This window comes from Leucoraja erinacea, chromosome 30 (genome assembly GCF_028641065.1).
Source record: "Leucoraja erinacea ecotype New England chromosome 30, Leri_hhj_1, whole genome shotgun sequence".
NCBI lineage: Eukaryota > Metazoa > Chordata > Chondrichthyes > Rajiformes > Rajidae > Leucoraja > Leucoraja erinaceus.
The window spans coordinates 11,163,634-11,181,808 of record NC_073406.1 but is presented as its reverse complement, the minus strand read 5'-3'; the positions used below and the strand labels follow the sequence as shown (position 1 = coordinate 11,181,808).

Here is an 18,175-nt window from a genome sequence, read left to right as displayed (position 1 = left end):
CTATCTAAGAATTTGAAACTCCATCATAAGGATTATTTGGAATGAATAGTATGGATGCTTTAAAAATGCTGCTGAATAAGTATTGCTAAAGGTATATTCAGAATGTGCAAGTTTCTAAAGGCTAAATTATTAATTGGAAAGGAAAGAGAAGGAAGTATCTTAAATTCCTCTCGTAGATTGCGAAACATTGGATGCTTTTTGACCTTCTGATTCCTTTGAATATTTTTCTGCTGAAAGAACATTTATTGCAGATATTTGGTTTATTTTCCAGTCCCTTCTCTAATTCGTAGCTTGTACTTTTTTTTTCAAAACAATATTCTTGCCATTGTTCACTACATTCTTCAGTCGTAATGTTGTGAGCAGAAAAACTTCAGTAATGTTGGAGCAGAAAAACAAGAAATGAGAGAAGAAAAGAAATAGATAATTAAAAGACAATTGATTAAATTATCAAGGTTATTTGTTAATAGGGTGTATGTGCTTCTAGGAAAAGTACCATCTGTGTTAAAAGAAAAGTGATTGATAATGCTATAATATTTTCAACTTCCAGGAAGCGCTCCAGTGTGTGGATGAATTGAATTCACTGAGCCTACTCCATGTCTTTGTAAGAGTAGGTGTAGAATCAACGTTAGAGAGAAGTCAAATAACAAGGGAACACATGGGTCAGCTTTTCTTTCAACTGATACAGTCTGAAAAACTACCCAAGGATGAATTCTTCAAGGGGTATGTAATATTTGATGAAGAAAAGTAATTTGCAAGGAAATGTTGCATAGTCAGTTAATGTGTACATTTGTAGAATGCCTTTCATATTAAGATACCACAAAGCACTGTTTACAGCTTCATGCACCAACGTTCGGTATACTCCATTTGGAAGTGTAATGACCATGACATCAGTATATACAGTGCCCTCCATAATGTTTGGGACAAATACCCGTCATTTATTTATTTGCCTCTGTTCTCCACAATTTGAGATTTGTAATAGAAAAAAATCACATTTGGTTAAAGTGCACATTGTCAGATTTTAATAAAGGGTATTTTTATACATTTGGGTTTCACCACATAGAAATTACAGCAATGTTTATACATAGTCGCCCCATGTCAGGGCACATAATGTTTGGGACACAGCAATGTCATGTAAATGAAAGTAGTAAGGTTTAGTATTTTGTTGTATATCCTTTGCATGCAATAACTGCTTGAAGTCTGCGATTCATGGACATCACCAGTTGCTGGGTGTCTTCTCTGGTGATGCTCTGCCAGGCCTGTGTTGCAGCCATCTTTAGCTTATGCTTGATTTGGGGGCTAGTCCCCTTCAGTTTTCTCTTCAGCGTATAAAAAGTCATGCTCAATTAGGTTCAGATCGGGTGATTGACGACCATTTTTTAGCTTTGAAAAACTCCTTTGTTGCTTTAGCAGTATGTTTGGGATCATTGTCTTGCTGTAGAATGAACTGCTGGCCAATGAGTTTTGAAGCATGTGTTTGAACTTGTGCGGATAGGATGTATCTATACATTTCAGAATTCATTATGCTACTACCATCAGCAGTTGTACCATCAATTAAGACAAGTGAGCAGCCATACATGTACCTTCAGCAGCCATACATGCCCAGGCCATAACACCCCCACCACCGTGTTTCACAGATGAGGTGGTATGCTTTGGATCTTGGGCAGTTCCTTCTCTCCTCCATACTTAGCTCTGATACAAGTTAATCTTCGGCTCATCTGTCCACAAGACCTTTTTCCAGAACTGTGGTCGCTCTTTTAAGTACTTCTTGGTAAACTAACCTGGCCATCTTATTTTTGCGGCTAACCAGTGGTTTGCATCTTGCCTCTGTATTTCTGAGGACAGTGGTAATTGACAAATCCACACCTGACCAGTGACAAGTTTCTGATCTGTCGGACAGGTGTTTGGGGATTTTTCTTTATTCTAGAGAGAATTCTTCTGTCATCAGCTGTGGAGGTCTTCCTTGGCTTGCCAGTCCCTTTGTGATTAGTAAGGTCACCAGTGCTCTAATTCTTCTTAATGATGTTCCAAACAGTTGATTTTGGTAAGCCTAAGGTTTGGCTGATGTCTCTAACATTTTATTCTTGTTTCTCAGTCTCAAAATGGCTTATTTGACTTTCATTGGCACAACTTTGCTCCTCATGTTTATAAACAGCAATAAAAGTTTCCAAATGCGATGGAAAGACAGGAAGAAAGACTATGTGCTGAGAGCTCTCTTATACCTGCATTACGGAGGCATTTAAACACACTTGAGCAATTACAAACACCTGTGACGCCATGTGTCCTAAACGTTATGGTGCCCTGAAATGGGGGGGGGGGACTATGTATAAACACTGCTGTAATTTCTACATTGTGAAACCAAATTGTATAAAAATACCTTTTAATAAAATCTGACAATGTGCACTTTAACCACATGTGATTTTTTTCTATTAAAAATCTCAAATTGTGGAAGTACAGAGGCAAATAAATAAATGATGGGTCTTTGTCCCAAAATTATGGAGGGCATGGTATGACTGCCATGTTACACCTGCATAATGGTACATGAAAATGATCAGGACATCAATAACTGCAATCGTCTTCAGTCAGAGTTGTTTTTCCTTTGTAATAACCCTAACCACCCTTTCAGACAGAATGCCCGTCACATTTGATCGTTTACGTACATTGCTTGTCAAATCCTGCCAGAACTGAACAAATCATTGCTATCACAGGCCCAGCAACTGAATTGGTTAGTGAGATCTTTATTGTAGTCAAACAAATAATAAGTAAGGGAAAACAATGATTGGAATTTAGACAGATTTGCCTTTACTTTCTTTCCTTCTTCCCTGCTATCTAGACCTCAAATTTTCTGGGCATAAATTTTAATAAATTAACAAAATTCAGTGTTATCTTAGAAATTTAACTAAATACTCCTGCTAAGCTAATCCCACAATTTGTTATAATTTGTGTTCAATCTTCAGTCCTCAAATTGAAACTATCAGACCGCGATGAGAGAGGGTTGCATTTAATGATGAGTGGATTTTAGTGGTAGAGATGGGAAGCTACCAATTCCAGCACGGTATTTTATAATTTTATTCTGCCATTTCATTAGTGTGGTTGGGTATAAAATCATGTTTTGGTTTCTTGCAAATAGATAGATATCTTTGACATGGAATGAAGGTTATTTGCTCTTATTATTTTCCTGTAGGTTTTTAGAACTCTTGGAATTGGCAGAGGATATGGCCATTGATATACCACATATATGGCTGTACCTGGGTGAACTTGTGACTCCCATGTTACAAGAAGGAGGAATCTCTATGAGAGAATTATTTACGTAAGAAACATTTTATTTTTACAGCAACATATTTGAAATATTAAGGAAATCCCAAATTTTTATCCAATAATGGATTAACATTTTGAGCATATTCCTTTTAAACATTCTTTGATTTGAGAAGTGATCTTCATACTCTATGAGCATATGTTTCAGTTAAGTTCTTGGAATGCAAAAGCACAATAGAGATGCTGTGGATCTACTTTGCATCTGGTTCTTACCAGAAAAACACATGCCGTTCCTCGTTGATTTAGGAATTGATCTAGGCTTCAATAGGATATATTTATAGAATGGAGGAAGAGACTGACTTTGGTGCCTTCCCACACAGTGGGAAACATTGATTCTGCTGTGTGGGGATGTTTTATGTTAAATTCTATAGTGTGTTGTGTTCTTTATTTTTATTGTATGGCTGTATGGGAATTTCATTTCACTGTGCCATCTGGCACATGTGACAATTAAATGTATCTTGTATCTTGATATAATGCCATGTTTTGTAATTTCCAATAATCCTGAACTGAGTATTCCTCGTCGGTTTCTTCATTGGTAACTTTTTAACGTGATTATCAATTTAAAGTAACTAACCTATGTACAATTTTAGCTTGTAAACCTACAGATTTATGTCAGCAAGACCAAGCATTGACGAAACGACTGTTTCACCAATCACTTACGCTTAGTCTTTTATAATCTTAGTTTAGTTGCGAGATACAGAAACGGGTCCTTTGGCCCACCGAGCCGATGCCGGCCATCAATCGCCCGTACATCGGTTCTATAGTTTCACATCCTACACAATAGGGGCATTTTTCAGAGGCCAAATAACCTACTAACCTGAACATCTTTGGAATGTGGGAGGAAACAAGCACCCAGGGAAAACTCACATGGTCACAGGGAGAAAATGTACATCCACTTCAATTGCATGAATAAAACCCTCATAATATGGTTACTAGAACAAAATTTTAAATTGGCAATTATCCTTTGATATAATTTCTCAGTTTTACTCTGCTCCAGGATATCTGCATTTAATTGTTGTTCTAACCAGCTGCAAGTATATTAATTCTCGAGCTGTTTTTTGGGTTACTGAATGATAAATGTGTTTTCCCTCTCTTGCAGAGAACTTAGTAAACCTTTACTTCCTGTAGGGAGAGCAGGGGTTCTGCTTGCAGAAATTTTGCACCTTCTATGCAAACAAATGGTGAGTGAAAAGGAGAACTTGTTACAGAATTCCCAAACTGATGTCTCGCAAAAATATCAACAGCAACATTAAGTCTCTTTTGTTCACTTGTATGAATAAACCAGAGTAAATATTTCATTTTAATTGTTAACAGAGCCATAAGAAAGTCGGGGCCCAATGGAAAGAGGCTGGCCTAAATTGGAAAGATTTTCTAACTGAAGGAGATGATGTTCAAAACTTCATTAGTGATAAAGTGAGTCTATTCCTTTTAAGTCTCAATCAGTACACAAACTAAAAAATATCCGATTTTGCTGTGACCAATACCATGGTTGTCTTAATTATTACTAACATCTTGTCTGATGCCTTCAGCATCTACCGTGTGAAGCACTCTGAAATGTACCATGAAGAAGGGTCTCGACCCGAAACGTCACTCATTCCTTCTCTCCAGATATGCTGCCTCACCCACTGAGTTACTCCAGCATTTTGTGTCTACCTTCGATTTAATCCAGCATCTGCAGTTCTTTTTTACACATGAACACATAAGTTAACCTATGGCCAATTTCTGTCACATTGAGAGTGAGCAACGGAACATGCTTTTTTTAAGCCCCAGAATGAATAATGGCTAAGTTGAAGGATGGAAACTGCTCTGACGGCCTCAATTTAACTTGTCATTGCTGTGCATCACAATTATTTAAAAGTTCATATAAAGGAACATGGCAGATAAGAGACCAAACTTACAAATTGTTTTCAAATATGAAAACATTTATGTAATCTATTTTAGCACTGTAAATATTTTGTTGCCATTGAAATTAATCAGGTGGGAAGGTATTATCAAGGCTGAGCAAATGATAATTTTAGTGCTAGTTGCATGATATTCCCTTGGGTCCCAGTATGGTTGCAGCCATAGAAGGAGAGGAGAATCTGAAAATACTTTGTTTATCTTGATGGGGAGGTGGGGAAGTGCACTGCAATAGTTAATAAGCCTCATAATAGCACAACACTGTTGTGAGCTTATCATCATCGGCAATCACTCCAAAACAAGTTGATTAGCTTCATGTTTCAGGTGGGATGCCTGTGCATACATCTTTTAACATGGGGAGAATGATACATGATCAGCCACTACACAGTCCTTGATGGAGACAGTCTCCGTGAGACTCTACGGAAACTACATGGTGGTTGGTTATCTCTCCCTACTGCAGTCGTCTTTTGCCTTCTCAGCCATTGTGCAGTGCGCAACCTGTTGGCCACTATCCTCTACCTGTCTCACCTTTGTTGTTGTCATCTTAGGCCGCTCATTGTCAGAAATGTCCCCCTCGACCTGGAATAAAACTTGTAAGAAATATTTAGGAATATTAAGTAATTTCAGTAATGGTTTTTAAAAAGGCCTGCACTTTGACTATTTGCAAAAACAGGAACTGAGTTATAAAGCCTGGGGAATAAGCAAGGAGTTAAAGATTTAAAGGGAATCTGAGGAACTTTTGTTTTTACCCAGAGGATGGTTACTGTCTAGAACACACTGCCTGAAAAGCTGACAGAAGCAGGTATTCTTACAACATCTTGAAAAGGACCTGGGCCAAGCACTTGAATTTCAAATGCATAGAAGGCTGTGGCCCAACGCTTACAAATGGAATTGGTGTGAGTGGTGACCTGGTGGGCGACATGAACATGATGAGTTAATGGTCCTGTCTTCTCTGATGTTTGATTCTATATATAAAAGTCTCCATTTACCTGCAATTTATAATTGTAATCAGAATAGTTGTAAATGTGAAGAATGAAATGAAATTATTGTACAGTTGTCATGCATTTTAATATATCATTCATTGCTATAATATTTTACAACAACTAAAGTTTCATAATTCAGATTACCCAGGTTTGTGAAAAGGACTAGAATGATAGTACTGGATCATGAAACTGTTATTGACCTTGTTTTACCTCCATGGTATCCTATTCTGCTTTAATAACATTGTATTGGTTTAAATTGTATGGTTCTAGAACCAGGCTCTGTGTTCAGCATTTGTTTTTTAACTCCTTTGTTGAATTATCAACAGTTACAGATGTATCACTGTAGCAATAAGATTAGAGCGTTGCGGTTTGCAACCATGTTTATGTCTTGAGTCTAGCTTTTGTAAAGGTGACGCTCCTGACAAATAAAATCATTGGTCATTTTTCTGAATTCCAACCTCAAACCAAATAGGCAGGCTAGGTGGAGATATTACTACAGTGAAAAGTCATGTTTTAATTGTGTTGACAGGGATAATTAATATTAGTTTTGCAATTCCTTTGCAGAAATTGGAGTTTACCATATCAGATGTTTCTGGTCCTACTGAAGCACTTTCAAAAATGGAGCTCTCTGCCGAAGAACTGAACAAGTGGCTAGAAAAACTTATAATCGAAGACAAAGCCAGCAATGAGCAAATCTTTGATTGGGTAGAAGTAGGTTGAATTTTTAAAAAGCAAAATATTGCAGATACAGGAAATCGTCAGCAGGCTAGGCAGCATCTTTGGAGAAAGAATTGTAGTTGACAGTTCAGGTTGATGACCTTTCCCCTAAACTGATTAAAATGTGTTGAACTAAAACAGACACAGAAGCCAATTGATCGGAATGTTTTAAGCATTTTCTATTTTTGTTTTAAGTTTGTTTTACTTTATAACCAATAAGATTAAACCATTGTGTGGCAATTTCTTACATTGACTATAATGTTAAATTTATAATAAGGGTAACTTATTATTGATCATTAAACTAGTTGACTATCACCCAGACAAATATTGTACTTGTGTTTGGTTACCTCTTTTGTAGTTGCAACAATGTAAAATGCATATCTTTCCTGCATAATGACTAAATATATAAATCCATCAACTAACAGGATGCATGCTTGCATTTGTAAATGAAAGTCATTGCTGATACTTAAATATGCAAACCAAAGTAATTTTTACTCGTGCCTATTACATTTAAAAAACGTAAATTGAAACAAAACCCAAACGTATTCAGATTTTGTTGGAGCGTCTGTTCTTGATTTTTCAGTGACCTTTCCTGCACTAGTTTGTAATCTATAATTCTGTTGATACTGTTGACTCTTTCATTTAATAATATTGGTGTGTTAATTTAAATTTTGTTAATCTAATGTAATTAAGGGCAGAAAGGGCATTTTGCTTCAGGTAAGCAGAGATTCCCTGTGTATAGATTTTTCTGTACTTAGTTCAGAGATTGGTAAACATAGAGTCAGGTTTTCATGCATGTCAAATAGCAAACCAAAAAAATCAAACACAATCACCTTCTAAGACTTCAGTCAATTGAAGCCGAGTCTGAATCTCATTTAACAAGATGTGTTGAAAAAGTAGCGACAAATTTTCATTGTTTCCATATGTAGTTTATTGTGATCTTGATCACTAAGGATTAAGCAAACACGGAATACAGTTTCTGTAATGTTAAACTGAACCAAAGTAAAACTATATTGTCATAAAATTATTCAAAGGTGTTTTGATTATAATTTCTAAATCCAGAATACATTATTTATCTCTGATGTTTTATGGCATTTGATCAATGAGAAACTTCCAATCATATTTTAGCTTTATTATACTGCTATACAAAAGGTACTTGTTGCTTGTCCTACCAATTCTAACTTTGCATTTGGTTATTTTAATTAATGATTACAGGTGTGATCATTGTTTGCAGTATTGGCATTCTCGCCTCTGAGTCTGAAGATTCTAATGTCAAGTCCCACTGAACACAAAATCTTAACAATGCCCTTAACAGTGCATTACTGAGGGAGATCACCTAACTGCATTAAAATTGAGCGATTTGCCTTTCTTATCAAAGTCCAAAAATATAATTGGGAGGAGAACAGGGAGATTTTTCCTTGTGCCCTAGCCAATAATTATCCCTCAACTAAACTAAAGCAACTCAAATCGATTATCTGGTCATTATTGATATCCTTACAATGTTAAGAGATGACAGATCAAGTTGCCACATTACAACAGTTCAAAAATCCATCATTTTGTGCAGAATACTTTGGGCTATCTTGTCCCATGAGACACAATTATAAATAGGTCTTAGAGAAAGGAAAAAAACACAGGAAGAGGTTTTTGTTTTTGTTTTTTTTCTTCATGAGCAACCTGTTCATAACCGCTCTGTCTCCAGATCCTTTTTTTTTTTTTTAAAGCAGTTGCCCAATTTTCTTTTTGAAGTATTTTTGGTATCTGCTTTGGTACTTTGGTATGTATCTACATGATTTCTAACAGAGTATTTCACATGTTAACCATCTTTTGTGTGCAGTAAACTCTCATTATTTACCCCATTGTTATTTACGTGCTCTCTCTTATCACGTTAATGACCAGAAGATATCTATCACTAATATCTTGTATATGCTGCTTCCTTACTTTCCTTCCATATAACAGAAAAGTCACACTAAATCTTGCACAGCAACCCACGTGATCAAAACAAATCTTTAAAACGGGTTGTTTTTCCAGTTCTGCAGTTTGTCCTTTGTTACTACATTTTGGATTGGCTTATTAATGCCACTTTTGTGTGAATGAAATGTGGTTGGTTTTATTCAGATGTACGTTTATTTTAAATCTGAGTGCTGAGTGAATTCTCAAACCAAGAGGTAAGAACAACACTTGGTTGAAAACCTGGTAGATGCCCTTCATTATTGTTCAATTCTAAAATTATTTCTCTATCTCCCTACAGGCTCATTTAGATGAATCACAGATTGGTTCATCGTCATTCCTTAGAGCTTTGATGACAACAGTATGTAGATCATCTATTACAGGTAATTAAATCAGCTTTATGCTGCTTTCCTAATTTACTATGTAGCAATGTTAACACAATTTTGAGATTTAAAAAATCAAGTCTGCAATTTATCCCATCAGATAAAGCATAAAAAGTTTAATTTGACACCTAATTCACTTTCATATCTCAAGTATTAAAAAAGTTATGGCAATTTTCATACTCGGAAATTAGCATCTTGTTCCCTATTGATTTTTTATGGACATAACAAAAAAACTGTGATCGTGGACAGTCAAAAGCCCATAACTTTCTTAAAAATTAAGAGAACGGAATGAAATTTTCAGTTATCATAGATTGAAGCATTCTGAAACAAATATAAAATAATCTTACTTGGATGACCTGAAATTAAAGCATATAGTTAGTTACCCAATTGTAGCTAATTCCAAACTTCAATTAGTAGATCTAAACATCTATCCATTTCTTAAGAAAAGATTAACATTTTTAAATAGCCTAAGTGTCCAAATAATATTCACAAAGAATTCACAATAAAACATGATTTTTAAATCTCATTTACATTAATTTATAGGCCAAATGGAAGGAATTTAGTGTTTAATTGCTGTAAATGAATGGCATTTAAATCGGCTTTCCCTGTGGAACGCGCTGGTTTAGAACGTTCACATTGCGGTAGATTTGTGCACCAAATGCCCAGAAAAATACTGCGGGATATAATGGGCCCCAAATTAGCTACTCGCAACATAAAATTTTGTATAAAGGGATCTTAAGAAGCCCTTTTTAACGTAAAAATAAACAACCCTACTTCCGTTGTCCCCTGTATGAGATCCGGCTCGTTGTCGGCGGTCGCGGGTTTAGAGGTTAATTTTTAACCTACTATAACAAGTAAATAAACCCCTTAAAACCAAAAATAGCTCAAGCGACGCAATCTTCCAGCGATTTTTCGTTAATAATTAACTAGGCTGAACATCCTCGATTTGAACAGCCTAGGGAAAATCGCGTTTTAAACCCGCCCCCCTCTAAACGGTGCCAAAATCGCGCACACGGGCTAGGACAGATTTTCAGCGACGCTTCAGGTACGTTTTACAACATACCTATACTATGTACTTCATTTAAATGTAATGCAAAAAAAGAGTGACATAGAATCAGTCAGATCGTCAAGTAGACATTCATCCATAACCTGCCGATGGTTTGTGACAACATTGTGCCCAGCTTTAATTCCATTGAGCCTGCTGAACTCCTGACTAATAATGCAGCAGGTCAACTCTGTACCGTTTGTTTTATTGGCACAAGAATGGAGGAGGGCAGGGGGAGACCGAGAGACACAGATGGGGATTGCAGGTTAAACTGGTGCAAAAACCCCCCAATATTATTGCACTCCCACCAGCATATCAGTGAATGATTACTCTACTGGAGAAATCAGCTTGGCGAATAACAAACCATTCTGCCAATGTGGCCACCATTTGTCTAAGAGCTAGTGCTGGTCTATGATCAGACCACCCAGCCTCAAATCCCTGGATTTATTTCAAACTCTTAGAAATAGTGGAGGGGGGGGGTTTAACTTCTTAGGTCCCGATAAATTTTTAATTATAATGCAACTACGTTTTAAATTAAAAAGCAAAATTCTTTGATCTTAAATATTGGTTTAATTACTGGTGAGCACTGAGACTGTTAACATAGAACAAACAGTACAGCACAGGAACAGACTCCTTGGCCTAAGATGTCGGTACTGAACATAATGCTAATTTAAACTAATTCCATCCTGCATGCATGTCATCCTCCACCCCATGCCTATCTAAATGTGTCTTAAGCATTGCTATTGTATCTACTTCCACCATCTCCAAGCGCCTACTACTCGCTGTACTTTTTTTTTTAAACAACTTCCCTCACAAATTTCCTTGAAACTTTCCCCCTCTCGCCATAACTTTAGCATTAGACAATTCCACATGAGGAAAAAGATTCTGACTATTATCCTGTCTCTCATACTTTTATATTCTTCTATCAGGTTGCCCCTCAGCCTACAGTGCCCTAGAGAAACCAATCCAAGTTTGTCCAACTGCTCCTTATACCTAATAATCGGTAATCCAGTTATCATTCTGGTGAACCTTTTCTGCAACTTCTTCAAAGTCTACACAACCTTCCACACTATCCACCAATTTTTGTGTCATCAGCAAACTTACTGCAATCAGCCTACCTACATTTCAGTCCAAATCAATAAGAACACAATCAACAGGTTCCAGCACTGATCCCTGCAGAACAACATCGATAATTTTATAGTCCTCTTGGACCTTGTTTGTAGGGAAAGAGTTTACAAAGATCACGGTCAAGGCCCCAGCAATCTTTTGACTTTCTCAAAAAGGCCGTGGGAACTTATCTAGCTTAATGTTCTGCAAGAGACCCAATACCACCACCACCTTGATATCAATATCCCCCCCCCCCCCCCCCCCCCCCCCCCCCCCCCCCTGGTCTTGCCACTCCCAATGTCCTTCTCCTTGGTGAATACTGATACAAGTACTTATGTTATATCTTGCCCTGCAGATCTCTGGCTTCAGGCATAAGTTCCGTTCCTTGTTCCTGAGTGGTCACATCCTCTCCCAAGCTCCCCTCTCTTGTGTTAATATATGTATAAAATGCCTCGGAAATACTCCTTAATCCTACTTGCGAAGGACATTTAATGGTTTCTTTCAACCCCCTCATTCCCTGTTTATATATTTTTTCTGCTTCCCTCTGTATTCCTTGTTATAGCTTCCTAAACCTTGCAAATGCTTTCTTTTTTTTTCTTTTTTAATAAATTTACACCATCTTGTGTCATCCAGTGCTCCTGAACATTGCCATCCTGCCTTCCTCACAGGAGAAGGTCAGGATGCTGTCCTTTTGATATATTTGAAAAGTGTTGTGCATTTTGAAGAAGCTACTTTGCTCCAAGTTGTTAAAGAATACCATTGTTTCAAAAAAAATATTCCTTGCTTCTCTGTGTGAGTTCCTTGCCAATGTTTTTTAATGTCTAGGAGAAGGACCTCCAAGTCGTGTAGATGCAAACATTATACAGCAAAGATTGCGATTATTACTCAAATACCTTAATTCAGATCCTGAGAGAGAATTACAAGCACTTTATGCACTACAAGCATTAATAGTAAAACTTGATCAACCTCCTAGTAAGTATTGTTCAAGCTTCTTTACAATTCGTTTTATCTAAAGTTTATTTGAATGTAAGCTCTCTCTCTCTCTGTCTCTCCCTCCGTCCTCTCTCCGTCTCTGTCTGTCTCTCTCTGTGTCCGTCCCTCTCTCTCTCTCTCTCTCTCTCTCTCTCTCTCTCTGTCTCTCTCTCTCTCTCTCTCTCTCTCTCTGTCTCTCTCTCCCCCTTTCTTTGCTCTCACACATCAGCAATAGCATGAAATACTTTGCTTTAAAATGTTCACAGAAGGCTATTTAATTTTATCCTGCTTCTATTCTAGTTCACATGGCAACCTTTAGATCGTTATTTATAAATATAAAAATCTCTGGACCAATTCTGTATATAATGGTTATAAAATATTTAATTGCTGTCATAGTATTGAATTAAATTAGTCATGTATGTTTAGTGTTCCACAGTACCGTCAGATGAACAGGTTGAGCCAGATCCCCAATAGAGTCCACAAGCGCAGCCCAGAATTTCAGAGATGTTTCCTGTTGGATCATTTGTCAAATTGGATCTGGCAAAGAATCCATTGATTACAATGAGTATTTTTAATACTTCGGCTTAGGAAGCTAAGGGAACGTCAAGTTAATTTTTTAAATTATTTTGAATTTAGTTTTATTAGTTGATTTTCATTTGAAAGGAATTATTTTCATTTATTTCAATTTTAATCATTTTAAACATTTCCAAATATTTCAAACATATAAACTATTAAAAGTAAGCTTACAGCGTTTTGCAGTCACGGTGGTATTAGCTGCCCAGGTTTCAGGGTGGTTTGAGGTTATGACGGAAGGCTCTGTGGCTACTGACATCCTGCCAATGCCCCGGAATGTTTTTGGGCCAGTGAAATCAGCAAGACCTGGTCATTCTATAGAATAAAAATAAGGAGCTGCAGATGCTGGTTATTACACAAAAAGACACATTGTCTTTTTATACCTTGTCGTATTGAGCTCTGTTAACTAAGAGTCACACAGAGAGCTCACCAACACCGCTGGTTCCTCAAAGGTTTGAGGAGATTCTGAATGTCACCAAATACTCTATCGCACTTCTAGAAGTGTACGATGGAAAGCGTACTGACTTGGTTGCATCATGGCCCGGTTCAGCAATTTAAACACTCGGGAACGTAGGAGAGTGCATAAAGTGGTGGACTTTGCCTGGTCTATCATGGGTTCCCCACCATCGAAGGGAGCTACATGAAGCACTGCCTCAAGAAAGCAGCTAATATCAAAGATCTGCATCACCCTGGCCATACTTTCTTCTCGATGCTACCATCAGGAAGAAGGTACTGTTATCTCCAGGTTCAAGAACAGCTTCCTTCCATCAATCGCCAGGTTCTTGAATCACCCAGCACAACTGAACTACTGCGGACTTTGCACTACCATGGTTGCTTTCCGTACTTTGTTTTTTGTGCTATTGTGATCTAGTTTACTTAAATAAATGATGATTTATTGTTTTTATTTATGGGTCTAATGTGTCAGTAAAGCTGCGGCAAGAATCTCATTGTTCCATCATGTGCCTATGACAAATAATCTTGTGTCTCATACATTATAAGAGTCCCTGCTAAGTGAGTCCGTCTCAGTTTAAGAGTGTGTATTCATGTTGGCTTTGATCCACATGTTCTTGAGTGATTGCGAGGACATTGGTCACATTTCTCTATTCTTGACTGTTGTGTTATAACATCTAAATGGAATGGTTGTAGATGATAGTATTTAATATCCTCAATGGTTAAAATGTGTTTTTTTTTAATTGAATAGCATTTGAATGAATGGTACTCCCAATTCCATGTATCTACTCTAAAATTATGGATCTTTACTCGCATTTCTTTCTGCCGTTTTTCCAAACTTAAAACTTGCATGTATATATTCAAACATAACTGGAGTGGTATATGGAATCATTAGCTTTTTGCGAGAGAAAAAAGCTATGATTTCATCAAATTTCCCCATTATATAGACAAATTGCTTTTCTCAGTGCTATGATATACTAACATGCTGTATTCCTTTTCCATTTTTACTATTTCAAACAGATTTGTTAAGGATGTTCTTTGACACTTTGTACGATGAGGATGTTATATCTGAAGATGCATTCTACAAATGGGAATGTAGCAAAGACCCAGCAGAACAGAGTGGCAAGGGGGTAGCGCTAAAATCTGTTACGGCTTTTTTTACATGGCTAAGAGAAGCAGAGGAGGAATCGGAAGATAATTAAAACAAAAAAGTCTTCGCCAATCAAAGTGCACAAAGGCCAATCATCGCAACAAATATGCACGGATATACAGTCAGCGATCATGATGAAAATTATGGTACACGCACGTAAAGAAAAGCCGCGGTGATGTTAAAGAACCATGGGTGGGAGCACTAAAAGAAATGTATTATTTATAGAAAATATTTTTGTTTTAAATTTTACGCTTTTTTGTTATTTTTAAAAGGACATATGGTTCCATTTTTTCTGTGCAGCAAAAAAAATAAAAAAATTGAACACTTTAATTTATTTTTAGAACTGCAACAGTGATGTAATTTGAGTTTGCAGTTACTGTAAACAGAATGTAACATAGCGAAAACAAAACCCAAACTCTTGGTCATTTCAAACAAATATAGGGTATCAAAATTTAGTATATGGTTAGGGTGGGGGGTGGTAACAATAATGGCTGAAAGTAGTAATATGTACCAGTAATCCTTCCTGCCTGCTTCAGCTTGCTCTAGAAATGTACATAACATTCAACTGGAAGATGATGCTCCCCGAATTTCCAAGCCCATTCATTATGAACTGCAGAATATGGAGAACTTGTACAAAACAAAAATTCAACCGAGGAAGTGCTTGTAATACTTTCAAACTATAGACCTACTCAAAAGCTTGTAAATACATAAAGAGAAATATTTAAAAAAAAGACTCATTACTATCTTTTCACTTTCAAAACTAAATAAAAACAAACCGTGCAAGTTAAAAAAAAAACTAAAAAAAAAAACTGCTGTTTATCTGAAAATTAATTATCACAAGACCGGTTGCACATCAGTTTGTACTCTGTTACCTCATTGTAATATATAGTGCAGTGGATGCAATGCTAATAATTGTGGCAGAAGTCGTGTCGAATGGCTGGCTGACACGGGTCAGTCATTGGATTATGACAAGTTTGTTTTTTTTAAAACATGCTGCACGAATGAGGATCCCTTCTCCTTACAAACTTTCTACCTGTGATCTGAGAGCTGTTGGATCTTATGAAAGAAATGAAAAACCTAGGAGGTCAGAGTCTCTGAAATAAAGGATTACAATTCCCATGCAGAAATGCAAACTTTCTCAGAAACTGCTGCCTTGATTTTTACATACAGCAAATCGAGGATATTACCATGTAAAACAGCACTTTCCTTAAACTTTTCTGGTTAATCTCATGAGTTACTAGTTTGATTTGAAACAGCGACTCGTAGATTAATGCTAGATTTTACTTGTACCAGTTTGTGCATTTATTTGAAAATTGGTTTTGAAAAGCCAAGCTTAACATGGATCAGTTATGATTTTGAAACTTGCTTCAATGCAAGTGGCTATTGGAATGCTTATGAAGATAATGTTCCAGACTTGAGATGCCATTAAATAACTGTATAACTTGAATTAAAAACTGTTCTAGGCTGGTAATAAATGCTGGGTGGATTTTATTTCCCTGCTTTCGGATTTGTGCATGATCAGTGGTTCTGCTCTGAATGAAGCTGCTGCACTTAACTGCCAAATTGTGTATTGGCAATGGTTCATTAGTACAAAGACAAGATGTAAAGGTCATATTGATTCATCAATGGCATAAGTTATTCATGGTGGCGAATGGACTGTTATTCACTTTTTTCAATATGTAACGTGCCTTGTTGAGTATCAGCCCACAGGGAATATTATGTATACACGATGGATTGAAATATGTCCAAATCAAAATAGTTAAAACTCTTAGCTAATGCATTCTACTTCCCATATGACTTCTTCCGGAAGTCGTAACCCAAGGAAATTAACGTAAGACTTTAAACTATTTATTGTATCTACAAAATAGAGGCTCATATACCCATCAGACAATTTGCTTACACAGATGAAATGGTAAAACAGCTAATGTGAGAATTGAGAACTACTCATTTTGTTCTTTGAGCATCAAGAATGAAAACTTTAGTTCTACAGGATCATTGTAAAATGACAATAAACTGGATTGTAGAAGATCTCCTATGTTTGTAATACCACAATGGGTTCTGTATTAATGGAGTCTTTGGTGGGTCCAAATTGCTCATTAGTAAAACTTAACTCTGGTGCATTGTGAAAACTTTGATCCTTACAAACGTTGAGGTATGCTTTGTGCAATAAATACTTAAGGGAATTAGCCTGGCTCTCTATTCGTAACAACATCTCATGTGGTGTGAAAATTCTGTGGTTAACTTTTTTTTGACAGAAAGTCACAGAAGTGGCTCATTTCTCATGCTTGTGCATGAGCTGCATCATTATGGATCAAGAAAATGTGAGTATTTGTGCATTTTGTGATTTACTATGTTAAATAATTAAAAGTGAAGAATAATTAACCTCATCAATCTTTTTAATTCTAAAGAGCCAAACAAAACTGCTAAATGCATGAATGGTGCTTCACGAATGTTCAAATTGTATAAAGTATTGTATCCTATTTTCATTATCTTTTCACTCGGTTGTAATCTTTTGCCAGATAAAGTTGTAATTTAGTAACACATTAGTGTGATGTACTTGTGTTCTCTAATGTATCTGCCCTCTTCTAGGTTGAGAACTATTAGTTCAAACAGCACAGCTTTATCCTATAGGTTTATAAATAATTGCTCTGACAAAGATGTATCCAGTCGTAGAACCGTTCGGTGTTCTTCAAGGGCACAAGAACTAGAAATTCAGTTATTGTGAGCTAAAAATCAGATGATGTATGTTCAGTCTAACTACAGAGAACTCAAAGCATTGCCTGCCACAGCTTATTATGAGACAGAAGAATGGTTCGTATGTCAGAGATTTAAGGAAACTGCTTCCATTTTATAAAGAATTTACAGCAGCTGTTGTTAAAACCAGACTTAATTGGCAGTTCTGAAATGCCGCTTTTTATGAACATGACAGAATATAATTAAACACTGGAAACATGGAAACATTTAAAATGGAATCCTACAGGACCTTGCACTTCACTTGATTATTAAATGAAACTCAATTTTCGTACAAAGTGCAGTAAAATTTGATTTTATTTCCTTTAACTGCAATGAATATGAAAGTTAATTACTGAATTTTCTGCATGCAAGATCAGCTATGTAAAATAGTGATTCCATTGCCTTTCTTAAGGGGCTGTCCCACTGCGGCGACCTAATCCGCGAGTTCTGGCGAGTTTGCCCTCGACTCGTACTCGCAGCATGGTCGACACGAGGTCCCAGGAGGTCTTTGTAACTGTCCTTCATGCTCGAGAGTAGTCCCCGCGTACTCGAAGCCTCAGCTAGGTTGCAGCGTATTTTTCAACATGTTGAAAAATGACCGCGAGTAAAAAAAGGTCACCATGGAAAAATTCGATACTTTTTTTACTCGTAGGTTTAGTCGAAGTAGGTCGTAGTAGGTCGGCATGTTATTCGTAGGTAATCGAGGGTAGTCGAAGGTAATCTAAGGTAGTCGAAGGAAGTCGTAGATAATCTTCAACATAGTCGAAGGAGATCGAAGGAGGTTGTCTTCACTCTCCACTATTCGGTGTCCAATTTTCCCGAAGCTAGTCTTCAACATAGTCGAAGGAGGTCTTCAACATGACATTTTTTCAAACTCTCCTGAACTCTTCTAAACTCTCCAATT

The 18,175-nt window shown here is 36.7% G+C and overlaps 1 protein-coding gene across 9 annotated transcripts in view; it reads left to right on the top strand.

Annotated features, from left to right (window-relative positions):
* LOC129711635 (eukaryotic translation initiation factor 4 gamma 3-like) overlaps positions 1-14,864 on the top strand; it is a 189,340-nt gene extending 174,476 nt beyond the window's left edge. For all 9 annotated transcript variants that reach the window (XM_055659431.1, XM_055659429.1, XM_055659426.1 and 6 more), the window contains 8 exons: positions 548-720; positions 3,182-3,307; positions 4,412-4,493; positions 4,627-4,725; positions 6,759-6,905; positions 9,160-9,241; positions 12,219-12,365; positions 14,409-14,864. In XM_055659431.1, the coding sequence (XP_055515406.1) occupies positions 548-720; positions 3,182-3,307; positions 4,412-4,493; positions 4,627-4,725; positions 6,759-6,905; positions 9,160-9,241; positions 12,219-12,365; positions 14,409-14,590 (1,038 nt within the window). In that variant the 3' untranslated portion in view covers positions 14,591-14,864. The remainder of the gene's footprint in view (positions 1-547; positions 721-3,181; positions 3,308-4,411; positions 4,494-4,626; positions 4,726-6,758; positions 6,906-9,159; positions 9,242-12,218; positions 12,366-14,408) is intronic.
* Positions 14,865-18,175: the final 3,311 nt, after the last annotated feature.